This window comes from Syngnathus leptorhynchus, chromosome 14 (assembly GCF_054491065.1).
Source record: "Syngnathus leptorhynchus isolate UIUO chromosome 14, UIUO_Slep, whole genome shotgun sequence".
Lineage (NCBI taxonomy): Eukaryota > Metazoa > Chordata > Actinopteri > Syngnathiformes > Syngnathidae > Syngnathus > Syngnathus leptorhynchus.
The window spans coordinates 1,198,481-1,217,996 of record NC_141208.1 but is presented as its reverse complement, the minus strand read 5'-3'; the positions used below and the strand labels follow the sequence as shown (position 1 = coordinate 1,217,996).

General features: G+C 47.9%; 4 protein-coding genes across 8 annotated transcripts; 2 read left to right on the top strand and 2 right to left on the bottom strand.

Annotated features, from left to right (window-relative positions):
- Positions 1-324: 324 nt before the first annotated feature.
- On the bottom strand, positions 325-5,246 carry LOC147045797 (uncharacterized). Its single transcript, XM_085930872.1, has 13 exons — positions 5,130-5,246; positions 4,618-4,711; positions 3,967-4,182; positions 3,690-3,791; positions 3,228-3,378; positions 2,788-3,083; positions 2,299-2,403; positions 1,973-2,117; positions 1,605-1,906; positions 1,411-1,518; positions 1,186-1,327; positions 966-1,103; positions 325-770 (listed from the first exon to the last, which is right to left on the bottom strand). The coding sequence occupies exons 2-13, from the start codon at positions 4,708-4,710 to the stop codon at positions 718-720; spliced, it is 1,851 nt and encodes a 616-aa protein (XP_085786998.1). The 5' UTR covers position 4,711; positions 5,130-5,246; the 3' UTR covers positions 325-717.
- Positions 5,247-6,307: 1,061 nt separating this feature from the next.
- On the top strand, positions 6,308-11,387 carry LOC147045796 (uncharacterized). Of its 3 annotated transcripts, XM_085929984.1 has the most exons (5): positions 6,308-8,693; positions 8,871-9,275; positions 9,445-10,086; positions 10,180-10,287; positions 10,889-11,387. In XM_085929984.1, the coding sequence occupies exons 1-5, from the start codon at positions 8,390-8,392 to the stop codon at positions 10,966-10,968; spliced, it is 1,539 nt and encodes a 512-aa protein (XP_085786110.1). In that variant the 5' UTR covers positions 6,308-8,389; the 3' UTR covers positions 10,969-11,387. The 3 variants fall into 3 exon arrangements, with proteins under 3 accessions (XP_085786110.1, XP_085786109.1, XP_085786108.1); XM_085929983.1 differs by having other exon boundaries at positions 9,472-10,086; positions 10,180-11,387; XM_085929982.1 differs by having other exon boundaries at positions 6,706-8,693; positions 10,180-11,385.
- A 263-nt stretch (positions 11,388-11,650) lies between these two features.
- LOC147045795 (uncharacterized) lies at positions 11,651-14,608 on the top strand. Its single transcript, XM_085929988.1, has 3 exons — positions 11,651-12,012; positions 12,096-12,157; positions 12,323-14,608. Exons 1-3 carry the CDS (start codon positions 11,808-11,810, stop codon positions 13,211-13,213), a joined length of 1,158 nt encoding a protein of 385 aa, XP_085786114.1. The 5' UTR covers positions 11,651-11,807; the 3' UTR covers positions 13,214-14,608.
- LOC147045794 (purine nucleoside phosphorylase-like) lies at positions 14,513-19,015 on the bottom strand. 3 transcript variants are annotated; one of them, XM_085929987.1, is made up of 7 exons: positions 18,948-19,015; positions 18,716-18,761; positions 16,798-16,961; positions 16,607-16,710; positions 16,000-16,175; positions 15,460-15,650; positions 14,513-15,385 (listed from the first exon to the last, which is right to left on the bottom strand). In XM_085929987.1, the coding sequence occupies exons 3-7, from the start codon at positions 16,925-16,927 to the stop codon at positions 15,183-15,185; spliced, it is 804 nt and encodes a 267-aa protein (XP_085786113.1). In that variant the 5' UTR covers positions 16,928-16,961; positions 18,716-18,761; positions 18,948-19,015; the 3' UTR covers positions 14,513-15,182. The 3 variants fall into 3 exon arrangements, with proteins under 3 accessions (XP_085786113.1, XP_085786111.1, XP_085786112.1); XM_085929985.1 differs by lacking the exons at positions 18,716-18,761; positions 18,948-19,015 and adding an exon at positions 18,337-18,432; XM_085929986.1 differs by lacking the exons at positions 18,716-18,761; positions 18,948-19,015 and adding an exon at positions 17,740-17,899.
- Between the last annotated feature and the right edge of the window lie 501 nt (positions 19,016-19,516).

Sequence of the window (19,516 nt, the reverse complement as noted above, 5' to 3'; positions counted from 1 at the left end):
GAGGCGAGGTGAGGCCACGCGCGCCACCCCGCTCTTCCGTGTCTTCCTTGAATTGAATTGTGGCAGAATTACGCAAGCATTGTTTGTTTAATTGGAGTTCTGCGGTTGGTGAAACTGAAACTCGTGAAATGGCTGCTTGAAACCAAACGAGCATACTTGGGTTGTCTTTTCTGCTAAGTTGCCGCTGGATATCGCCGTATAAAGAGTCAAGCCTAAAAATCAAGACTGGATCGCTCCTGACAAGAGACACGTGTTGTTCTGTGTTGATGCATTTTGGCCAGATGTGTCATAAGTGGTTGCGTAATGAAAGAAAATGATGTCAAATTGTCTCTGAACAGGCCCAGAGTAAGTCATAGTTTCAACTTTATTGGTGCACATTTTTTTTCCACATCCATAAATAATTTACATTGCTGACACGTAACAAAGACGAAATAATTGTGATCAGGGCTGGGTCACTAACTCAAACAGTCCCAACTCGTCAGACTAGACGTGTCTATTGAGCTGCCTTCATGGCGCCGCTCCCAGTCACACTACTCACGCCAGCCGTTGCAGTGCCGGGGGACGCTTTTGAGTGTTGAGAATGATTACATGCAAACGACAAAGGAAAAATTCTATCGGAACACACGATGTGGTGTTTTCACAGGCGTACAGCAAGCGCTGTAAATGTCATCGGGACGCACGGACGGACTCCTCGTCTGCCGCTTGTCCTGACCCTTCTTAGCCTCGGAGCGTGGCCAGCAGCGTGACGAGGCTCAGCAGGGCCAGCAAGGCTGCGCGGGGGGAGAGAAAAGACAAGAACGTCACTTTTGTCAGACTGCAAAACGTCTTTCAATCTTAAAGTGGGAGAATTGTTGTCTTGAGTTCTCTCAAGTGGTTCAGGGAACCTTAGGAGGCCAGGCCCAACCTCTGCGTTTGAGCCATGGGAAGACTTTGAAGTTGCTATTGCGTTTCAAATCTTGGTTTACCGTCACTGCTCCTTTGGGCCCGTGCACCGTTCATCGCACTACCATCATCACCGCCATCTTCACCGCCACTGATGGCACCGGTGGGTGAGGTGAGGTTCGCCATCTGGCTCAGAAGGATATTCAAGGGGTCGAGCGTACCTGAAAATCACCGACAGAGAGTTGAGACCTCGGGAAATATTGATTTCCTTGATGACTTTTGCTTGTGCGCCTTCTGACTTACCTCCATCCAGCGTTCCGTTTGCCAGAAGAACGTTTGCGATTGTGCCGTTGGTCTCCCTGGTTTGCACGCCATTTAAATTGAGGATTGTGAATTGGCATTCGATGGACCTGTTCATCACTTCGACTACGATATCCATAACAGTCTGTGGACACACGGTCGCTGTGGTTAATCACAATTGGACAACGACAAAGTCTGCGGCCGTGCTCAAGCGGGAGTCTCACTCACCCTGTTGTTTACAGTTAAACTTCCATCAGTGTTGTCTCTGATCAAGGTTCTGAAAAAGACCATTCCAGTGGTGGTGTCATTTCCACAGGCAAAGATTTGGCTTGTGCCCTGTAAACAAATGGGAGAGGGTCAACACTTGGGTGTGGCTCCCTTGGGTCTCCTCGGACGCCATTTGATCGGTCAGCGTGCCTCACCTGCGTTTCGTTGACTGCCAGTCCAATGGCAGCGTAGCCCATGGAATATACGCTCAGACGGACGGTCATGTTAAATTCATTTGCATTCAGAGTGCTGACATTGAATGACACAAACTGACACATGGGGGCCGTCAAGGGGTTGCAGTCGTCTGGCATCTCCAGACACAGGTTCGTGCTGCCACAGCCTTCCCGGGAGATGTTCAAGAGCCCCTCATCCACCTCATTTGATAGGATGTTAGCTGAGGGGTTTGTGATGTCCAACGTTCCGCTGTTTTCAATGGTATTGAAGGCCCCAATCTCACCTGAAGGAAGCAGACTGGGTGAGGAATGTCTTTGTGATGACCAATGGGTTCAAGAGTCTCGCTTACTTCCATTTAGGGCTCCATTTCCCAGCAAGACCATGTTCTGGGTTCCGGTGACAGCTTGTCTGCTGGCAGTGGCGTTGACGTCGGCAATGGTGAAGGTACATCGGATGGACATTCCGGTCACAACGATATCCGTATCGGCCACGCCCTATGAAGGTGGAGATACGGCGGGCCGACGTGTTGATCAATTGGCAGCCAATGAAAGGCGAAGGAGGATTTGCAGCGCAACCAAAAGCAGAGGTAGCCGACTTAAGTCACACGATTTAGGGGAGACTTAAGTCAGCGGTTTTAGGACTCAGAAATGTGTTGATGAAAATGGGAAGCCTCACCTCTATTTCAGTGAGAGAATTGTCGGTGTTGTTTAGGTCCACTTGGCCGATTATAAGTGAGTCGTTGCTGCTGTTTCTTCCGCAGATGAACAAATTGGTGATACCCTGCAGAAACAAATGTAGAAAGCGCTCTTGCTTCATGGGGATGTAGACTTGACGCATAAATCAAATTCCCTTAATTTCTGGTCAGGCATCTTTGGGTTAGGAATTTTTAGCGATTTGCACATAAAAAAAAAAACCCCACACAGATTTCTGCTACTAAAGTTTTGCTTTTTTGTGTGATCAAAATTCAAAGACAATCTGTTTGACATATATTTGGTTCGATGAAGTCAATGTTCTCGTTGGTTTCTGCCACCAAAGATCTTTTTTTTTTTTCCCTAACAATTTTGAATTCATAACTTTGGAGATTTTCTTTGGACACCCAAATTCTTGAATCATTTGAGGCCAAAGTATCCAAATGGAGCAGTCTGCGATTCTAGTGCGCCTCACCTCCGACGCGGCCGCCGTCAGCCCCATAGCCACGTATCCGTCGGACTCGCCGGCGAGCTCCACCATGATGTCAAAGGTTCCCGCCGTGGTGTTGCTGGTGGTTTCCAAGGATGTGAAAAGACACCCGCCATCGTTCATAGGGTCGCAGTCATCGGGCGACTCGATGCACAGTTTGGTGTTTCCGCAGCCGACCCGGTTGATGTTCAGAACCCTTGCGGGGACGGTGACGGTGCCTTCGGCGTTGGTGAGGTTCACCTGACTGCTGTTTAGAATTAGCGTGAAGCTTTCTGTCCGGTCTGAAGGGGGCAGAAGCACAACTTTGAAGTGCCCACTACTAGATTGGAATTCCTTGTCATATGCGCAATGGTTCAGCCAAATCAAGCGGGAATGTCGTCGCTCTGTCAAAGTGCGGCTGTGAAAGAAAAAAAATGGTCGCTTACTGCTGGTCATGTTCACCTCCCCGTTTCCCAGGACTACAATGGAAGTGGTCCCGTCCATCATCTCGCCGTTCATAGTTGTGTTTACATTAGGGATGATGAACTCGCATTGGATGAGGGTCCCGTTCAGATAGTTGCGAATCTGAGTGGTGTTCTAAGGAAAGACAAAAGGAAAGCATCAAATCCCCTGCTCCGGAAACATTTCTTTCATTTCCAATTTCAACAAAAGAAAAAGGCGCGTCGGGCCGTGTCATTTGAGCTATTTGTTCTCGGCTTGGCAGAAAAAGTTCTCCGTTCCGCTGGCAAATTTCGCCGGAGTTGACACAGGAACAGGTTTTACCAAAGGGAAGACGGACCAGGCGCACGGAAAGTGCTCACGTGAGCTCGATCACATTGAGAGACAATTTGAACATTAGGAAGGAAGGAAGGAAGGAGGCCAGGGGAGGCAAAGGAGGCGAGGCTTACCCTCTCGTTTGGCGTCAGAATACCATCTGAGCTTCTCGACAAGGTTTGAAAGAAAAACGTATTGTTGCTGTCCATTCCACACACAAACAGCTGCGTGTTATTCTGTGAGGAGACAAAGACGGACCAAGAGGTCACTCATGCCGTCCGAGACAACCCGGCAATTTTCTCTATTTCCCAAATGGATTCGGTTCTCGGTCACTCAGTAAATCTTTGAATTGAGGTGATTTCTGCATCAAAATATTCTCGGTTATTCCTTTTTATCGAGGTGGTCTCTCACCGCGGTGAAATTCTGCGTGAGTCCAAAGGCGATCAATCCCGAGGAGTTTCCACTGAGAGCCACGGACAAGTTGAAGCCGTCGGGGGACATGACGCTGGCTGCGTTCAAGGATGCAAACAGACACCCGGTGGCGGTCTCCTCATTGGCAGGGTCGCAGTCATCCGGGTCCTCCAGACAGAGATTGCTCACGCCGCAGCCTTCCCGGGTCACGTTGGCCTGGAGAAAACACCACGCAAAGGTTTACTTTTCATCACTTGAGCAAGCAAGTCGCAAAGTTTCTCGACAACCATTTGTTGCTTTGGGTTTTGGGTTATTTTTCTCCCAATATATGTCAGTGGGAGTCAATTATTTGCAGATTTATCTACTATACAGTCAATAAATAAGTTGTTTAAATCTTCTGATCAATGCGATGACGTCTCTAAATCCACTTTGTGTAAAGACAAAGCAACAACAACAAAAAATCTTCAATAGAGTTCAGTTGGATTTTTTTGCATCTGTTTTTATTTAGCTAGGAGTCTTAAGAAAGCAATCAAACTTGTTTTGTAACCTTCAAGGAAAATGAGTAAAGTGTCGTTGAGAAAAATGAAAGAAAATTGCCAATCCACCGATGCTTTTTTGTTGTTGTTGTAAATATCAAAGACAATTGCAAACCATGACATCGTTGTCAAAGGTCAAATGTTCCGTCCCCCGCGCGGTGGCCAGAAGCGCCAAGGCGGCCGCAACCAGGATGAGCCCTCGATGCATTCTAAACACACAGATGAAGGAGCAAAATATTTAGAGCATGTCAATATTTGCCAGAACTGAAAAAAAAAAAAAAAAAAGCTTTTGCCTAAATCAATAATACACAAATAATATTCATCTCAGTCATTTATGACTCAGTCTTAAAATGAACATGTGCTGAGGCTAATTGCTCAATTTTAGAGCAACTTTTAAATCTGCCATATGTTCCTTTTCATCACGATGTGACGTTCCCAACTAAAAATAAAGTCGCCGTCCTTGGATAAGCGGAATAATAATAATAATACAATTTATTTGTAAGGCGCCTTTCCTGGCACTCAAGGACAGCGCCGTTCAAAGATAAAATAACATACCAAATATGTTTCAAAAATACACCCCGGGTGGATAATGCAATGTAGCCTGAATGTCAATCTGGAGAGACTTACCTGATAGTCTCTTGGATAACGTGCTCCTTTTTTCTTTTTCCTCAGAGTGGGTGAATGCTTGCGGCGGGTAGGTGCGCACCTTAAATATGATGGGGCTAAGGCGTGGCATCTGGAAGACACGCACCTGCCTGCAAGGTGCTTTTTCATTTCCTCCACAGGGAAGAAATGACGCAAATGTTCTTTTCCCCTCACGTGTGCGTGAAGCATACTCAAGTGCTCGCTCGCTCGCCAAACAGAAATTGTGCAAATGGAGGGGGGAGGGCGGGGCTAAAAGGGAATTTAATCATACCTACTTCGTCAAATTTCTATCATGAGAAATAATTATCATTATCAATGAATTATTATCCTTAATGTCCCCCCCAATTTGAGTTCTTTTGTGACTTTCCGTGAACTACAATAAGCTTCCCAATGACTTCAAAATCCTCCACCTAACCCCAAATATTTTTGGGCCGATCTTCAGGACACAAAACTTTTTTTGAAAATGCCATCAAGCCAGTTGCTGTTGGATAACTGCTTGTTACCAGATGGATTTCTTTTTTTGAAAATGCCATCAAGCCAGTTGACTCCCAAGTGAGAATACCAGCTGTCAATCAAGTCACAGCATCCTCGATCGCAGGTCGCCGTGACTCACGCACCCAAAAACGCAACAATGCCAACTCTTGTGTGGCCCAGCTATGTTGCATTCCTCTGACGTTAACCGAAGAGGAAATAGATGAGCGGGTTTCGACCATCGGATGCCTAATGAAAACAAAAAAAAACTTGTTTTGTTCACATTTTCCTCATGTCAAAAGAATGCGTTGTGCCAAAAATGGGGTCATGGATGTCAATGTGAGGTCAGCCAGAAAAAACCAACGAAACAGTTCAGATTAGCTGCTCATGGTGAGAGGCGCGACATCAACCCCTCCAATGATGCAACTTGCCCAACACACACACACAAATAGACTTGCAATAGTTTCCACCAAACATGCACGTTTTTTCCATCATCAGACCATTTTTTGATCTGTTTTCAATGAAACAAAGTGCGGAACCTCCAATCATCCTAATGTTCATATTTTGCAAGCATCAAAGGCTCCTACGAACGTAACGTGTAACAAAGCAAAGGCCATGGACATCAAACGCCATTGAAATTGAATTGAAATTCCCCATTTTGTTTCCTGACCTGGCCTGGGTGCCTCGTCTGTAAATTCCTCACCCTGAGCTGAGTCTTCGACGAACCTCGTCTACCTGCTTTTGTAAACATTCCCGTCGAGACAAATTGGAGTCATTGTCGAAAGTTTTTGTAGTCACGCGTGATGTTTTAATGGACTCGAGGTGAATTTCTGATCGCATTCACGATAATTAAGTATAATTAAGCCACTGATCTAAGGATTTTGAGCCTTCAATCATTTTGTAAGCAGCAAAGAATGTTTTGCTTATACGGACCAAACGTGTTTGCCTTTATGTCCCAATCAAAGACTACAAATTTACACCTGAACAGATTGGATTCCAGGGTGAGTACAGTGTGCCAAATTTTCTACAGTACTACTTCGTTTTGGGCAACAAGAAAAACTTGATCTTAACGCAACAATGCACGATTATGTCTCGCTGTGAACGTCACAAGCCTGCTGTGTGGCAACACCAAGTACGAGAAATCAACAAGTTTGGATGCTGGCTGACTACAGGAAATGAGAGGTCTGAAATAACATTTCGGGAGTTTCAGATCTTCGAGGTCGCGATGAAACAAATATTGTGCAACATGCTTCTGCAACACTGACCGAAAAGAAATGTGCACTTACTCGGTTTCATTGAAAAAAAGCTTTACAACACAGGCACAAAGAAAAACAATCCAATTACAAATTCAAATTGCAGCAAGGATAAATAAACAAAGTGTAATCAGTTCAAAATAGAACCTAAAATAAGAACCAAACAAAAATGTGGAGGGGAAAAATGAGTTGAATAGGAAGACTGGTTTTGGTTTCAAAGATGTGAGGACAACAAATGGATCCAAATCGAAATGTTCCACTTGAAAATATAGCATCCTTGCATGGGGGTGGAGATACGTGTCAAATTGAAACATACCGGACCAGTGGAACTGGACCTCCTTGCCATGGAACAAGTGAGCAGCCAGTTATCTCATCATTTTTCTCTGCAGACTTCCAGTAAAGCATTTTTGGCTATGATCTGTTTTTTTTTTTTTTATCTCTGTAAACTCCCATTGTCCTCAAGCTGTCGACTTGTTACGCCAGCAGGTTTTTTCCACTACTGGAGCCTTAATTCTCGTAGTTCTATTTTAGGTTTTTTCCACCCATCAAACTCAAGGCATTTAAAAAAATAAAAAAATAAAAAGCAGCTATGGTGCTGCAATTACACTCAGGGTGTGTCAATGATCACTCGGCTGCTATTTTTTTAAACCATTGCAGTTAGGAAATATTGAAATGCATATAAGTGACACATTTGGCCAGATTGACTTCCATTTTACATCACAATTTTTAGTGTTTAGTAATCCTGATATTTGATCAACAGTTCCTCACAATTACTTGTGCCAAGCGACACCACAAGGGGGTGCTAGACAACAATATAAAAAGAAAGTCACAAGTGTAGCAGGGTGTGCCCGTTTAAAAAGGAAGTCACGCTTCACTCCACACGTGATGTGTCCCTTATCAACCCTTAAGAGGAAATACATCATCCAAATTGTAGATTGTAGATAAAATCCCTTGCCTGTCCCCCCAAAGATTTTACAAGTTCATTTCAAAATAGACATCGACATGCATCTGTGCAAACGCATCCTATGTCAAAGGATGAACGGAGATGTACAACTTTTTTGTTGTTCATAAATACGCTTGTGTTTGCCCTCTTCTTTTGAATTGTGTCGTTCAGTCGTATTTGTAAAAACAAACATCTTTGCTGCGGGACGTACCGAGTTCCTTTTGATTGCACGCTAAACTAATACATTTAACTAAAAAAAAAAAAAAAACTTGTTTTTGGGAGGTGTTTTTCTGGAATAAACCAGCGGCATCTCCGCACCATTTCCACTCAGCGCTGTTTTGGTTTTTATTACAGCATCGAGCGTTGCGAAGTTGCGTAACGTCTCTTTGAGCTGCTTTACGGTATAACGTTCACTACGATTTGCGGCCCAACCTGCGCTTGTGTTGACACCTAATTAGCTATTCAGCTAGCGCCAGCCAAACATCACACACGATGCCCAGGCCAAACTAAGTCGACCAAGTGTAACTTTCCCCCAGTGCTTGAGACAGTTTTCTCCGTGACCCCACGGCGCCGTCATGTCGAGCGTGCCGGCTCTTCGCAGCCAAATCGGCTCCATCATCACCGCCCTGTGCAACGCCGCCGCGGCGCAGATCACCAAAGTGGTGGAGGACGGCATAGTGGTGTTGCGCCTGGAGGTGACCCAGCGGGAACACGAGATTCGGCGGCTGAGAAGCAGCGTGGAGGTGCTGCACGGCGAGCTGAGAGCCGCCCATCGCATGGCGGACAACCTGCGGGGAGCGCAGCAGCAGCAGAAGCAGAAGCAGCTCGCACCCCGGTTGGAGTGCGCTCCACCCGGTGCAGCTTCATTGGATGATGGCAGTATGTTTCTTAGTTTTGACCATTTAAGGTTGCACATTTTTCATACACATCCGACAATTTCCTTTCCCGTGGAAATTTCGCCTTTGGGCTGTCACCAAGTCATATGATGCTCATATAAACTCATATTCTTGTTATATTTCAATGACTGAGTCCGAAAACAATCTCGTTTGTTCACAGGTGTAGCCAAGTCTGAGAAGCCCGAAAAGCTCCAAAGCGACTTTCCCGATATCGTCGTGAAGCGGGAACCCGCGGAACCGGCCGATTGCCATCTACCCGGTCCGCCGACGGAAAGACAGCGGGAAAACCCGAGTGAAATTTTGGCCGACGAGCGGCAGACAGGAACTGCCGGGCGCGGGGCGCACCGCCACTTGTATAGTAACATACGGCGGCGAATGGTCAACCGGCTGTTGTTCAAGCGGGGTTTTGCCTGCCCCTTCTGCGGCAAATATTTTGAGCATTCCGGGAACCTGGAGAGGCACAAGAGGATCCACACGGGGGAAAAGCCGTACCGCTGCGACGTTTGCGGGCGACGCTTCAACCAAAAGTGCAGCCTCAAGGAGCACACCAAGATCCACCAGAGATGTAAGTCACAGGCCATCAAATCCTGCCTCTAGCTTAACAATATGACGTCAATTACAGTTGACAGCAGCGTCCCGAGATTGGCAGTGGATCAATTCATCTGATGAACTTTTATCTCACCACTGCAATATTCATCCGAATTGGAGTAAAAACTCGAGTTGCTCTCTTTCAGTCTCAAGTCAACAACTTGTCCTCGCAGCTCATCAGTTGGCGCCAGCTGACATCCAACACACGCAGGCGCAGGCGCAGGCGCAGGCGCAGCACTCCAGCCCCGAGGTCCATCATCCAGCAGAGGCCGACATCACGCCGGCGGCGTCCGAGGGGGTCGCCGCCGACCGTCCGGAATCGTCTCGTATTGCGACGGTCAAATCGGAGCCCGTGGAGGAGAGCGTGACGCAGCCTGAAGGGGAAGCGGCGGACAAGCAAAAGTCAGCATCTTTATGTGACGGGACAAACGATCCAGAGGTCGCGGCGGGAACCTCTTGCCGTACGTTTGCCTTTCCCGGAAAGCCTTATGGCGAAAACAACAACAACCTCGTGATGTCATCGCAGCTGCCGTACCCCCGGTCCGCCGCCGGTCCGCCGTGGGAGCCGTCCGACCACGGCCAAAACGGCACCGGCTCCTTTTACCGGGAGTACCGGCCCAAGAAGTGCTTCTTCTGCTCGTACTGCGGTAAGATGTTTGTGCGTGCCGGACACCTGGAGAGACACCTGCGCATCCACACGGGCGAAAAGCCCTACGGGTGCCACATTTGCGGACGATGCTTCAACCAGAAGTCCAGCCTCAAGTGCCACATGAAGACGCACAGGAACGGTTCGGGCCGTGACACCTTGCAAAATGGAAATACGCCACCGAAACGAAAAAGCTCATTGACTTAAGTGCGTCGCATTTCTCGTTTGTTTCCAGACACCAACGAGGAAGCGCAGGGGCCGCATCCCCTCACGCAGAAGCCGGCCCCCGATCCCTCGCTCGGACCGGAGACTCTCACCGACCCGCTGAGCGGGTGCCAGTACGGTGAGGTGGGCGAGAGCGACGCCTATTTAGACGCCGCCGAGTGGCGCCATTACGCCACCAATGGCGAGATGGATATGCTGGATCCGTTCTCGCAGGGGGGGGTGGCGGCGGCGCACGAGGAAGGGACCGTAGAGGACTTGGGTCCGCCGTCCTCCGACTCGGCTCAAAACCGCTACATCTGCTCGGCGTGCGGGCAGAGTTTCGACTCGTTTGTTCTTTTCGAGAGGCATCGGTGCAAAAGCGACGCGGCGTTCAAGTGCGACGTCTGCGGTCAGGGCTTCGACCACGCCGACAAACTGCAAGTGCACATCAAAGTCCACCGGTAGAAAGAATGTTGACCGAGCTCTTGTGTGTCTTTGACCTCATCTCGTTTTGAGAAAGAGAAAACAATAAGAGAACAAACAGAGCCGTCGCAATCGACCAAAATAATGTTGAGGAATTTTTGATCCGAAGCACTGCCGTTTGACCTTGCTGAAGTCACTCGTGCGGAACGTTGTGGAGAACTGGTTGCATTTCATTTGCTTGTGTGTCAGTGAACCAGTATTATTTGAAGGAGATGTATTAAATGCGATTGTAACGCCTTTCCTCCTATCTATTGCAGCGTTAAATCACGTGAATGTTATCGGTGTGTCGTTTCAAAGCCAAAGCAGAACCTGGCTGACCATTTCCCTAACACAGTGATCCCTCGCCACTTTGCGGGTTTCAGCAGGTAACATCTAAACCATTTTCACTTGTCTGAACAAAAGAACTGCCTTATATCACACGTGTTTGTTCTTTTATTTATGCACAGAACAGCGTGGAAATGATTATTAAGGGAGTGGGAAAGGTTTATGTAGCAAAAAAGTATTGGGGAGGGTTTAAAAAGCTTTAAGATTGTGTACTGGACCACAATGTGGAACGCATCTCTCCGAAAAACGAGGGATCACTGTACTTTTGTGTTTTGTACGAGAACCACAACCTGGAGTTCTGATTGCTTTGTTATTGATGTCACAAAGTATTACCTTGAACTGTGTAGTCATTGGTCATTTTTTTTTCCAAATGTTCTTTGTGCAAAACGGATGTTTTGTCTTTGTGTATGAAACCGATTAAAAGTGCATTTGGATTGCACAGTAAAAATATTGATTTTAAAAAAGATATTGGGAACGTTGGATCAAAACAAACTTCGAACAAAATCGGCAACTCTTGCTAGCATTAGCAGCTACACCAGCTCAAATCATGTTTATTTAAATAAGACTTAAATACATTAATTCAGTATTTTCATGTCTAAATGCATTTTTTTTTAAAAGGTGCTCCTACCATTTCCGTCTACAGACAATCATAAAGGCAAGCACGTCACGACGTTTGCTCCAACGTCTTGCGCATTTAGTAGGTCATTTACGGTATGTCCCGCCCCTCATGCGGAAGTGAGCACGGAAATCGGGATGAAGCGTTTCCCACAGCGTCCTCGTGCCATTTAACCAACGTCTGGCCATTAAACGCACACATTAGTGCGTGGAAGTGCCCGTAAAGTATAAGGAAACATGGCGTGCGTCGCTTTTCAAGCGCAGCTGTCGTCCATCATGGAGGTTTTGGTGAAGGCGGCGGTAGCGGAAATCAGCAAGCTGGTCGATGACAATAGTGCCTTCCTGCACTTGGAAATCTCGCGGAAGCAAAGCGAGAACGAGATGTTGAAGAGGAAGCTGCTCGCCGCTGAGAGTAATAACGCGCAGATGCAGCGAGTGTTCGGTAAGGAGCGTCACAAAAAAGACAATCAAAGGAGCAAACAACAACAAAAAACATCTTGCCTAATTATCTTTTATTGTGTCCAGAAAACTTAATGGATAGAGGAAGTGACGGACGAAGTGGTACCCACACAACAGGACTCATCAAAGTGAGTCAGATGAAAGCGCTTCACACTATTGACATGGCATGGCAGACATGGCATTCGAGTTTCCGTCCCATCACTGGCGAACTGATTCTGGAGTTAGAATTTCAAGCCTTGTTTCTGGCTTTCAAATTGCACTGTAATGCTCCATCTCCTTCTTGCGTTGTTCAGTGTCCTGAGGCAGAAGACCCCAACTCTTCTTTCACCATCAAGGAAGAGAATCCAGATGAGGTTCTGTGGATCAGCGATCCTGCCGGCTCGGGTCGCTTTGGCGGCGACTCGTTTGCGTCGGACGAGCACGCCCTCCACGTGCCGGTCAAGACGGAGAAAGAGGAAACGGCGTCGGGCGGCTTCGATCGGGACGGGTGCCAGCTGGGCGCCGTCAAGCAAAACCGACTGGCCGACTTTTCTCTGGACGATCGAGACCACCAGCTGTGGTCGTCCATCATCGAGGGGGACCATATCGACTCTGCCTTCCCGGACTTTTCCAGCGTGGTGGACGAGTACTCGGATGCTTTTGCTGAGACGCGAAGCTCGAGCGGCCCCTCGCAGCCATCCTCTAACGACAGAGAGTACCCCAAGGCCTTTCCGCCCGGACCTCAGTCGGACCTGCGGAAGGAGCGGATCTACCCGCAAGCCGGGGAAGCGTCAGACGTGGCGGCGGCGGCGAGCGCCACGCGGCCGGCTTTCGGCCAGCCGGACGCCGCCCAGCGCCCCTCCCCGCGGGGCTTGTCCTGCGCGCAGTGTGGCAAGACCTTCTGGCGCCTGCAGCAGTTGAAGCTGCACCAGCAAAGCCACAAGCGCAAGCGGGTTTTCTGGTGCAGCGTGTGCGGCAAAGGCTTTCAGTGCTCGTCGCACCTCAGCATTCACTACCGCACGCACACGGGCGAGAAGCCGTACGGCTGCCTGCAGTGCGGCAAACGCTTCACGCAGCAGAGCAGCCTGCGCGTGCACCAGCGCACGCACAGCGGCGAGCGGCCGTACAACTGTGCCGAGTGCGGCAAGACCTTCATCCTCATGCACCACCTCAAGCGCCACTGCGTGATCCACACGTACGGCTGACGCGGCTTGCCTCGCTGCGGACCTTGTACAGCAAGAGAAGGGTCGCCGGTCCGCTTGCTCCGTCGGACGGTGGATACGGAAAAACGAGCTAGGCAAGGAGCAGCTGGAGGCTGCTGGCACGGCGCGAGTCTCCTCCGGTCCCTCGGCCTGTGATGTGAGGCAGCCTGACAAGCTAAGCTTCACACGAGACTCGTTGGGCTCAGTTTGCAGCGGCAGCACGCTCGCTGCATGACGTTGGGTGTTTTTCTCATATTGCAATCTGTGGCAAAGGTGGGACGGCTAGCCATATGACTCATCTGTACGCTGATATCACCTGATATCATCTGATATCAGAAGTGCCGCACGACAGGAGCGTGACCTCTTCGCTCTGTCCATGAAATGATTCTTGTCGGAACATTCCATCACCTAAGTACGCTAATCCTCATTGCCAAATTACTCGAGTTCCATGACTTCCTCTCTTTGACAAGGCCTGCCTGTTTGGCTGCATATTTTCTCTTCGTGCGTGCGTGCGTGCGTGCGTGCGCGCGCGTGGCTGGGAAAAGTCCCAGATGAATGCAAGTCAGGATTCTTAATCACATGAAACTGTTGACAAAAGCAATCCAAAAGTAGACTGAAAAACAAAAAGTCGATTGAGAAAATATATACTATTGAAGAACTTTGGTGGTTTATTGAGGTTCAAATGTTGAAGCTCTTTACATAATAATAACGTGTTGGCGCTCGCTGGACACTTTAGCTTTCTTTACATGTGAGAACGACTGCAAATGTTCCAGCGTGGCCCTCAGGCAACCACTAAAACATGGCTAGGCAACTCTGGTCCTTCCTGCATGTTTTCCACGTCTCCCTCAAATGGTCAGCAGATGCTGGATCGCCATCATTTGAATCAGAAAACTTTTCATGACCTTGTGGGGGCGGTACTGATGTGGCCTGCCAACATTTCTTTTGCTTTTCCTGTCTAGTTGGGTGAGGAGGAAGGAAGACTGTGTTGTCTTGAGGAAAAAATGTAAACGGGCCAAGAGGAGATTTCTCAAACATCACACGGATGTTTCACCACAACTCGGGTAAAGTGCGCAATTAAACAAGTTCACTTCAAAATGTATTTTCACATCTGATTCTTATTATATTTGTACTAGTTTTTATTTTTTACATAAATTGTTCACTGCCATATTCAATCAACTATATCAACTAAGCATAAAAAAAAAGAGTTCATTTATCATTGAATGGCTCGCTTATTTTAAAAGTCACATTGTAATCCTTGTAGCTAAAAAAGGGAAGAAAAAAAAAAGACATCTGAGACTTCAGTTTGTAATGTGCAATTCATTTATGGCAAAAGTGGTTCAAGGGGAAGAAGTCAAGTGCGTGTGCAGTTAAGACTTTTTTTGTTGTTGTTTTTTCTCCTCACAATTTCGGTCTACTTTTGACAAGTCTCGACATTAATGTCATATAGCAACCAAGAAAGCACATGCACGCTGAACTCAAATACACTTTGGAGATGAACATTCGGTCACACCTTTTACAAAAATCCCTTGACTCAGTTACGGAATAAGTCGTACAAGAGTTTTAAGTAGAAGTTGCTTTTGGAGTCAAACAGCGCTTAGTCGCTTTCATCAACACTGACTGCCGGTATGCTAGGAGGCTGCTAATGCTTTTTTGTGGTGGCAAGGCAACTATGAAGAGTTTGTCTAGAGAAGAGGCCGAAATGAGTGGTGGCTTTGAGCCACGATGGCTGACTGACGTTTTTGAGTGTCTACTCATAAGCAAAATAGATATGACATTTCATGTTGCTAAGTGCCACCTACTTTGGGGTTGGTTGAGTTGCTTGTGCTTTCCTTCTATACCATTGAAACCAAATGGAAAGTGATGGATGTCACGCTCCGAAGAAAATCAATTGCTTTGGGGACTGGAGTTTGTCGGATTAAAATCCCACTCATTTTAGCGGTTAATATTTGCCAGACAGGAAGAGCACGCCGCCTCACAGCTCCAGGCGGCCGACCAGCGCGCCGACCAGCCGCTCGAGCTGCGCGGCCCGCTGGCGGCTGGTCTCCAGGACCTCCTCGTGGTTGGCCTTGGCGTGGCTCTCGTAGTCCATGACTGCCTGGTTGGTGATGAGCGACATGGCCAGGCAGCGCATGCCGGCGTGGCGCGCCGCGATCACCTCGTGCACCGTGCTCATGCCTGCGCCGACACCGAGACACAAACGGTAAGTTGGGTTCGCAAAGTTAGCGACACCAGAGCGCAACCACGCTCACCCACGGCGTCGGCCCCGAGCTGGTGTAACATGAGGCACTCGGCGATGGTCTCGAAGGAGGGCCCTGCCAACACGCAGTAGACCCCCTCGCGCATAAAGTGGGAAAAGTCCAGCTCAGTCCCCACCTCGCGTGCCAGCTTGCACAGGTCACGGTCGTACGCGTCCGACATGCAGGGGAAGCGCACTCCGAACCTGAAAGTTGACCAAACAGTATGCCAAAAAAGTCAGCTGACTCAGCGTGTGCACACAAAGCCCACGTTAGCTGCTGGCGAGCTAGGTCAACTGGCTCCTCCGGTTTCAAAAGTCAAAGTCAGCTTTATTGTCAATCACTTCACATGCCAAGACACACAAAGAGATCGAAATTGCGTTAGCCACTATCCCTGGGTTTGTTAGCTCTTTGATGCCACTAAACTGGATACACCACAAAAAGGTCATCTCACACTTGACAGTGCACCTCGCAACAAGGTTCCACAGAACATTATCAGGCAATGTTTTTCTGTCAAGGGGGAAAATGTCAAACGCGGTCAAGTGCGTCTATCACCTGTCATGGTTGGGTCCCACCAGGGGGTTGACTCCGGCGAATCCCGGAATGTTGATGTGGTCTTTGATGATCATGACGTCACCCACATTGTAGTCCCGGTTGAGGCCGCCGGCCGCGTTGGTCAGGATCACTGTCTTCACACCCATCAGCTTGAAGACGCGCATGGGCAGCGCCACCTGCGGGGAGGGAGGAGGATGCTGCCATGGGCACATTCTGAAACACGACTTTAATCACAATATCATTCAAGTATGTCCTTAATACGATCTCAATCTGACGTATTAATTTTTTTTTCACCCTGCGGCAGTTGGGAGATACGTCCAAAAGAAGTGGTTCGATTATAAAAGAAAGAAAAAAACATCTGAAAAAAGTGGTTAAATTAAAACAACTCAGCAAAAGTACTTCCCTTTTCTCAACACTTATTTGTAGGTACTTCTCTTTTCTCAACACTTCTTTCCAGGTAATACCCCCCCCCCCCCTCACACACACACACACACACACACACACACACACACACACACACACACACACACACACACACACAATTCTTTGAATTTGTTTTCTCTTAACGCCGCAGAGCTGAGGACCTCGCCTCTCCTCTCCTCCTGACCTTCTGGACGGGGTATCCCTCGTACAGGTGGAACCTGCCCTGCATGCAAACGCAGGCCTTTCCCTTGAGCGTTCCAAAAACCAGCTGACCGGCGTGGCCTTGCACTAAAACGTAACACAAGCCGTGCTGTTAATGAGCGTGCACACACACACATGGTTGCACATGTCTTCAAAAACGCCCGCCCGCCTTACCTGTGCTTTGCGGGAAGTTGGGAATGTCGGCATACTTGAAGATTTGGCGGTCTTTGAGCATTTCCGCCAGACCGCCCAAACCCGAACCGCACACGATGCCCACAGTGGGTCGGGAAGACGTTTTGGACATCAGCCAGTCGGCCGGCGCTTGGAACTCGTCATCGCTGTCGAGAACAAAAAATGTAGTTTTGAGTAGTCTTATTGGTGGCCATTTTGCTGCTGATATAAAACGAAACAGGAAGTGGCACGCATCATATCCTGCACTGTCTTAACAGTCTTATTGTTGGCCATTTTGCTGCTGATATAAAACGAAACAGGAACTGGCAAGCATCTTATCCTGAAGAATCTTAATTCCATGATCCACATTAGCACATCGATCTAATCTTGAGGTAAATGCTTTGTTGAACGTTGCAGTGAGGCCAAATAAAAACACATTTTCTCCCCAGATAGGTAGTTAGCATATTATGTTAAGGAAACAATCTCATCTTTAATCTTCTGAGCAACACTTTGTGCCAATGTGATGCTCGTTATGACGTCACGGCACATTAATAACAGATCCATCATCGCTGTTCAATGCCCAAAATCTTCAAGGGAATCTCTATAAGCGTGAAGTACATTTAGGAGAGAGAGAGAAAGCGCATTATTCAGCATGAGAAACGAGCCTTGGCGGTGACGCAACACCTGAGCCTGTTCTGGCTCTCCGTTTCCAAAAGTCCGTAAATGTCGTCACAGAAGTGAAATTCCCCTCAAGTGCGCTTGTACCAAATGAAATCTCTAAAGTAGGCCCCCCGATAGTTGGGCTCAGAAGCGGCTGAATCACACACAGCCGACGCCCGCGGTGCAACGGGTTCAAGTAGGCCACTCCATCGGGTGGCTTGTCACGTTTGAATGACAAGCGGCTGCTTCACGCGTGGATGTTGCGAGCCTTGTACGACTACTCACTATGTGGTATCCATGCTGAGGCAATGATGCAGGCGGATGCAGATGCAGATGCGGATGCGGATGCAATTGCGGAGCGTCCTAATCCTGACGCTCACGTACCGATGAGTCGAGCGGCTTTGCCTGTGATGATGTGGAGCGAATATTTTGGCCGCGGATAAACGACTCTCCCCTCCCCTCTCTGCTGCTCTCGGTCAATTCAGGACAACCCCACTCCCACCGGACAGCTACAGCCCCCAAACACGTCACCGGTGGTGGGTCGTCGCCATGACGCAGGCGCACCGGGCCGCTGCGTTCAAGAGCCACTCGTCATTTTAAAATGTCAGCAGAAGAACAGTTCGGACAGCTCCTTTTTTCTACTTTTTTAGGAACTTTATTGCGTTCATGTGGGTGCATGTCGAACAATTTTAGAGGGGTATTATAGGAAGAGTACAAACTAAAACTGTCACGGGAAAGACAGATGGGTCGGCTGATAGTTGAGTCGATAGCAACAATTGGATTCTCACTAACGCAACAGCAAACCGACTGAGATATTTTTGGTCATGTTTCCGTTTGTTTGGTCACAGTGTAGCTTCACATAATCAAACAAGAAATACCTACGACGATCCTTGTATCAACAGGTGTTCATGACAAGTATTGTGATTTGTCCCTCGATCGATAAACAGACGGACAGAAAGACGCGGGTTATGTCCGATGCGCTCAGAAGGCAACACCTGACTGACTTGACTTTGAAATTCCAAATCTAAAGTTGATAAAGCTTCTTTGAGTGTGTATGTGTGCGCACGCGCCCGCTCTCCATAGAGCCCCGTTGTGGTTTTCCCAAACGTTACGTAAGTGCCCTTTTGTAGGACACAAAGGGTTTGGTTTCGCCTGAATGGTTCGCACAAACCCTGACAGCGTTGTCCGGCCCCTGCAACACAATTAAGATGACCCCCCTCAACCCCCATGTCGGACTTTGTGTGTGTGTGTGTGGACATACTTTTAGTTGGTCGCTGCCCAAGAGGAAAGCTATAAGGTGTGCGATTCTGCAAGAAATAATTGAAAGTCTCCTTAACACCAGCATTGAGCAATATTAACACGACTATCCATATCTTGATGAAACGGATGTAGGCGATACATACACAAAAGGTACAAAAATTGACATGAAATGTTTGGATGAATTGAACGTGCATGCAACTTTCCGCGTTTCGAACGCAAATGCAAAGACATACGTTTTAAGATCAGCCTTTTTCCCTTCAAGAAATGAAAGCAGGTATGCTGCATTGAAAGTCGTGTTGGCTCGTGAGTGAACGATTCGTTCAAAAGAACAAATCTTTTCAGTGAACGAGAGTGAACCGTTCTTTTTTCAGTTCATATGACTTCAACCAGTAAGTGTCGGTCATGCACATTGAGGCTGGCGCCACCTCGCCGTAAAACAAAACGAAGAAGAAAATGACGTAACTTCCCCTTCACGAACAAGTGGTGAATTGCATTTCCCGTTCATCAACTGAACGGATCTGTGATTTGCATTTCCAGTTCATCACGAGAACGGACGGATCAGTGAGGGAACGAATCCTGACTTTCCCTTTGGCGAACGAGTCAATGGGTGAACTGCCTTACTTCCCGTGCGTGCATCAACGGATCAGGCAGTGAACGTTTTGCGTCTCCCTCCTGGCGTGAACTATGGAAGCCAGAATGTAGTAGTTTTTAAATAACGTGTATGCATGCCTAAATATTGTTATCCGACTGCAGTTTCACATTAGATTGCTGGTTTAAAATGTACGTTTAATATTATTTTAAT

What these genes read in the sequence shown, in the direction of transcription:
- LOC147045797 (XM_085930872.1), bottom strand. Translation starts at nt 4,710, where the DNA reads ATGCATCGAGGGCTCATCCTGGTTGCGGCCGCCTTGGCGCTTCTGGCC. An exon ending in TTCTGACGCCAAACGAGAGG is followed by an intron (nt 3,379 to 3,689) that starts GTAAGCCTCGCC and finishes GTCTTTCCTTAG; the next exon opens with AACACCACTCAGATTCGCAA. An exon ending in AAATGGAGCCCTAAATGGAA is followed by an intron (nt 1,907 to 1,972) that starts GTAAGCGAGACT and finishes TGCTTCCTTCAG; the next exon opens with GTGAGATTGGGGCCTTCAAT.
- LOC147045796 (XM_085929982.1), top strand. Translation starts at nt 8,390, where the DNA reads ATGTCGAGCGTGCCGGCTCTTCGCAGCCAAATCGGCTCCATCATCACC. An exon ending in AGCTTCATTGGATGATGGCA is followed by an intron (nt 8,694 to 8,870) that starts GTATGTTTCTTA and finishes GTTTGTTCACAG; the next exon opens with GTGTAGCCAAGTCTGAGAAG. An exon ending in CATGAAGACGCACAGGAACG is followed by an intron (nt 10,087 to 10,179) that starts GTTCGGGCCGTG and finishes GTTTGTTTCCAG; the next exon opens with ACACCAACGAGGAAGCGCAG.
- LOC147045795 (XM_085929988.1), top strand. Translation starts at nt 11,808, where the DNA reads ATGGCGTGCGTCGCTTTTCAAGCGCAGCTGTCGTCCATCATGGAGGTT. An exon ending in GCAGATGCAGCGAGTGTTCG is followed by an intron (nt 12,013 to 12,095) that starts GTAAGGAGCGTC and finishes TATTGTGTCCAG; the next exon opens with AAAACTTAATGGATAGAGGA. An exon ending in ACACAACAGGACTCATCAAA is followed by an intron (nt 12,158 to 12,322) that starts GTGAGTCAGATG and finishes TGCGTTGTTCAG; the next exon opens with TGTCCTGAGGCAGAAGACCC.
- LOC147045794 (XM_085929986.1), bottom strand. An exon ending in AGGGATACCCCGTCCAGAAG is followed by an intron (nt 16,176 to 16,606) that starts GTCAGGAGGAGA and finishes CCCTCCCCGCAG; the next exon opens with GTGGCGCTGCCCATGCGCGT. An exon ending in GCTCGGGGCCGACGCCGTGG is followed by an intron (nt 15,386 to 15,459) that starts GTGAGCGTGGTT and finishes GTGTCGGCGCAG; the next exon opens with GCATGAGCACGGTGCACGAG.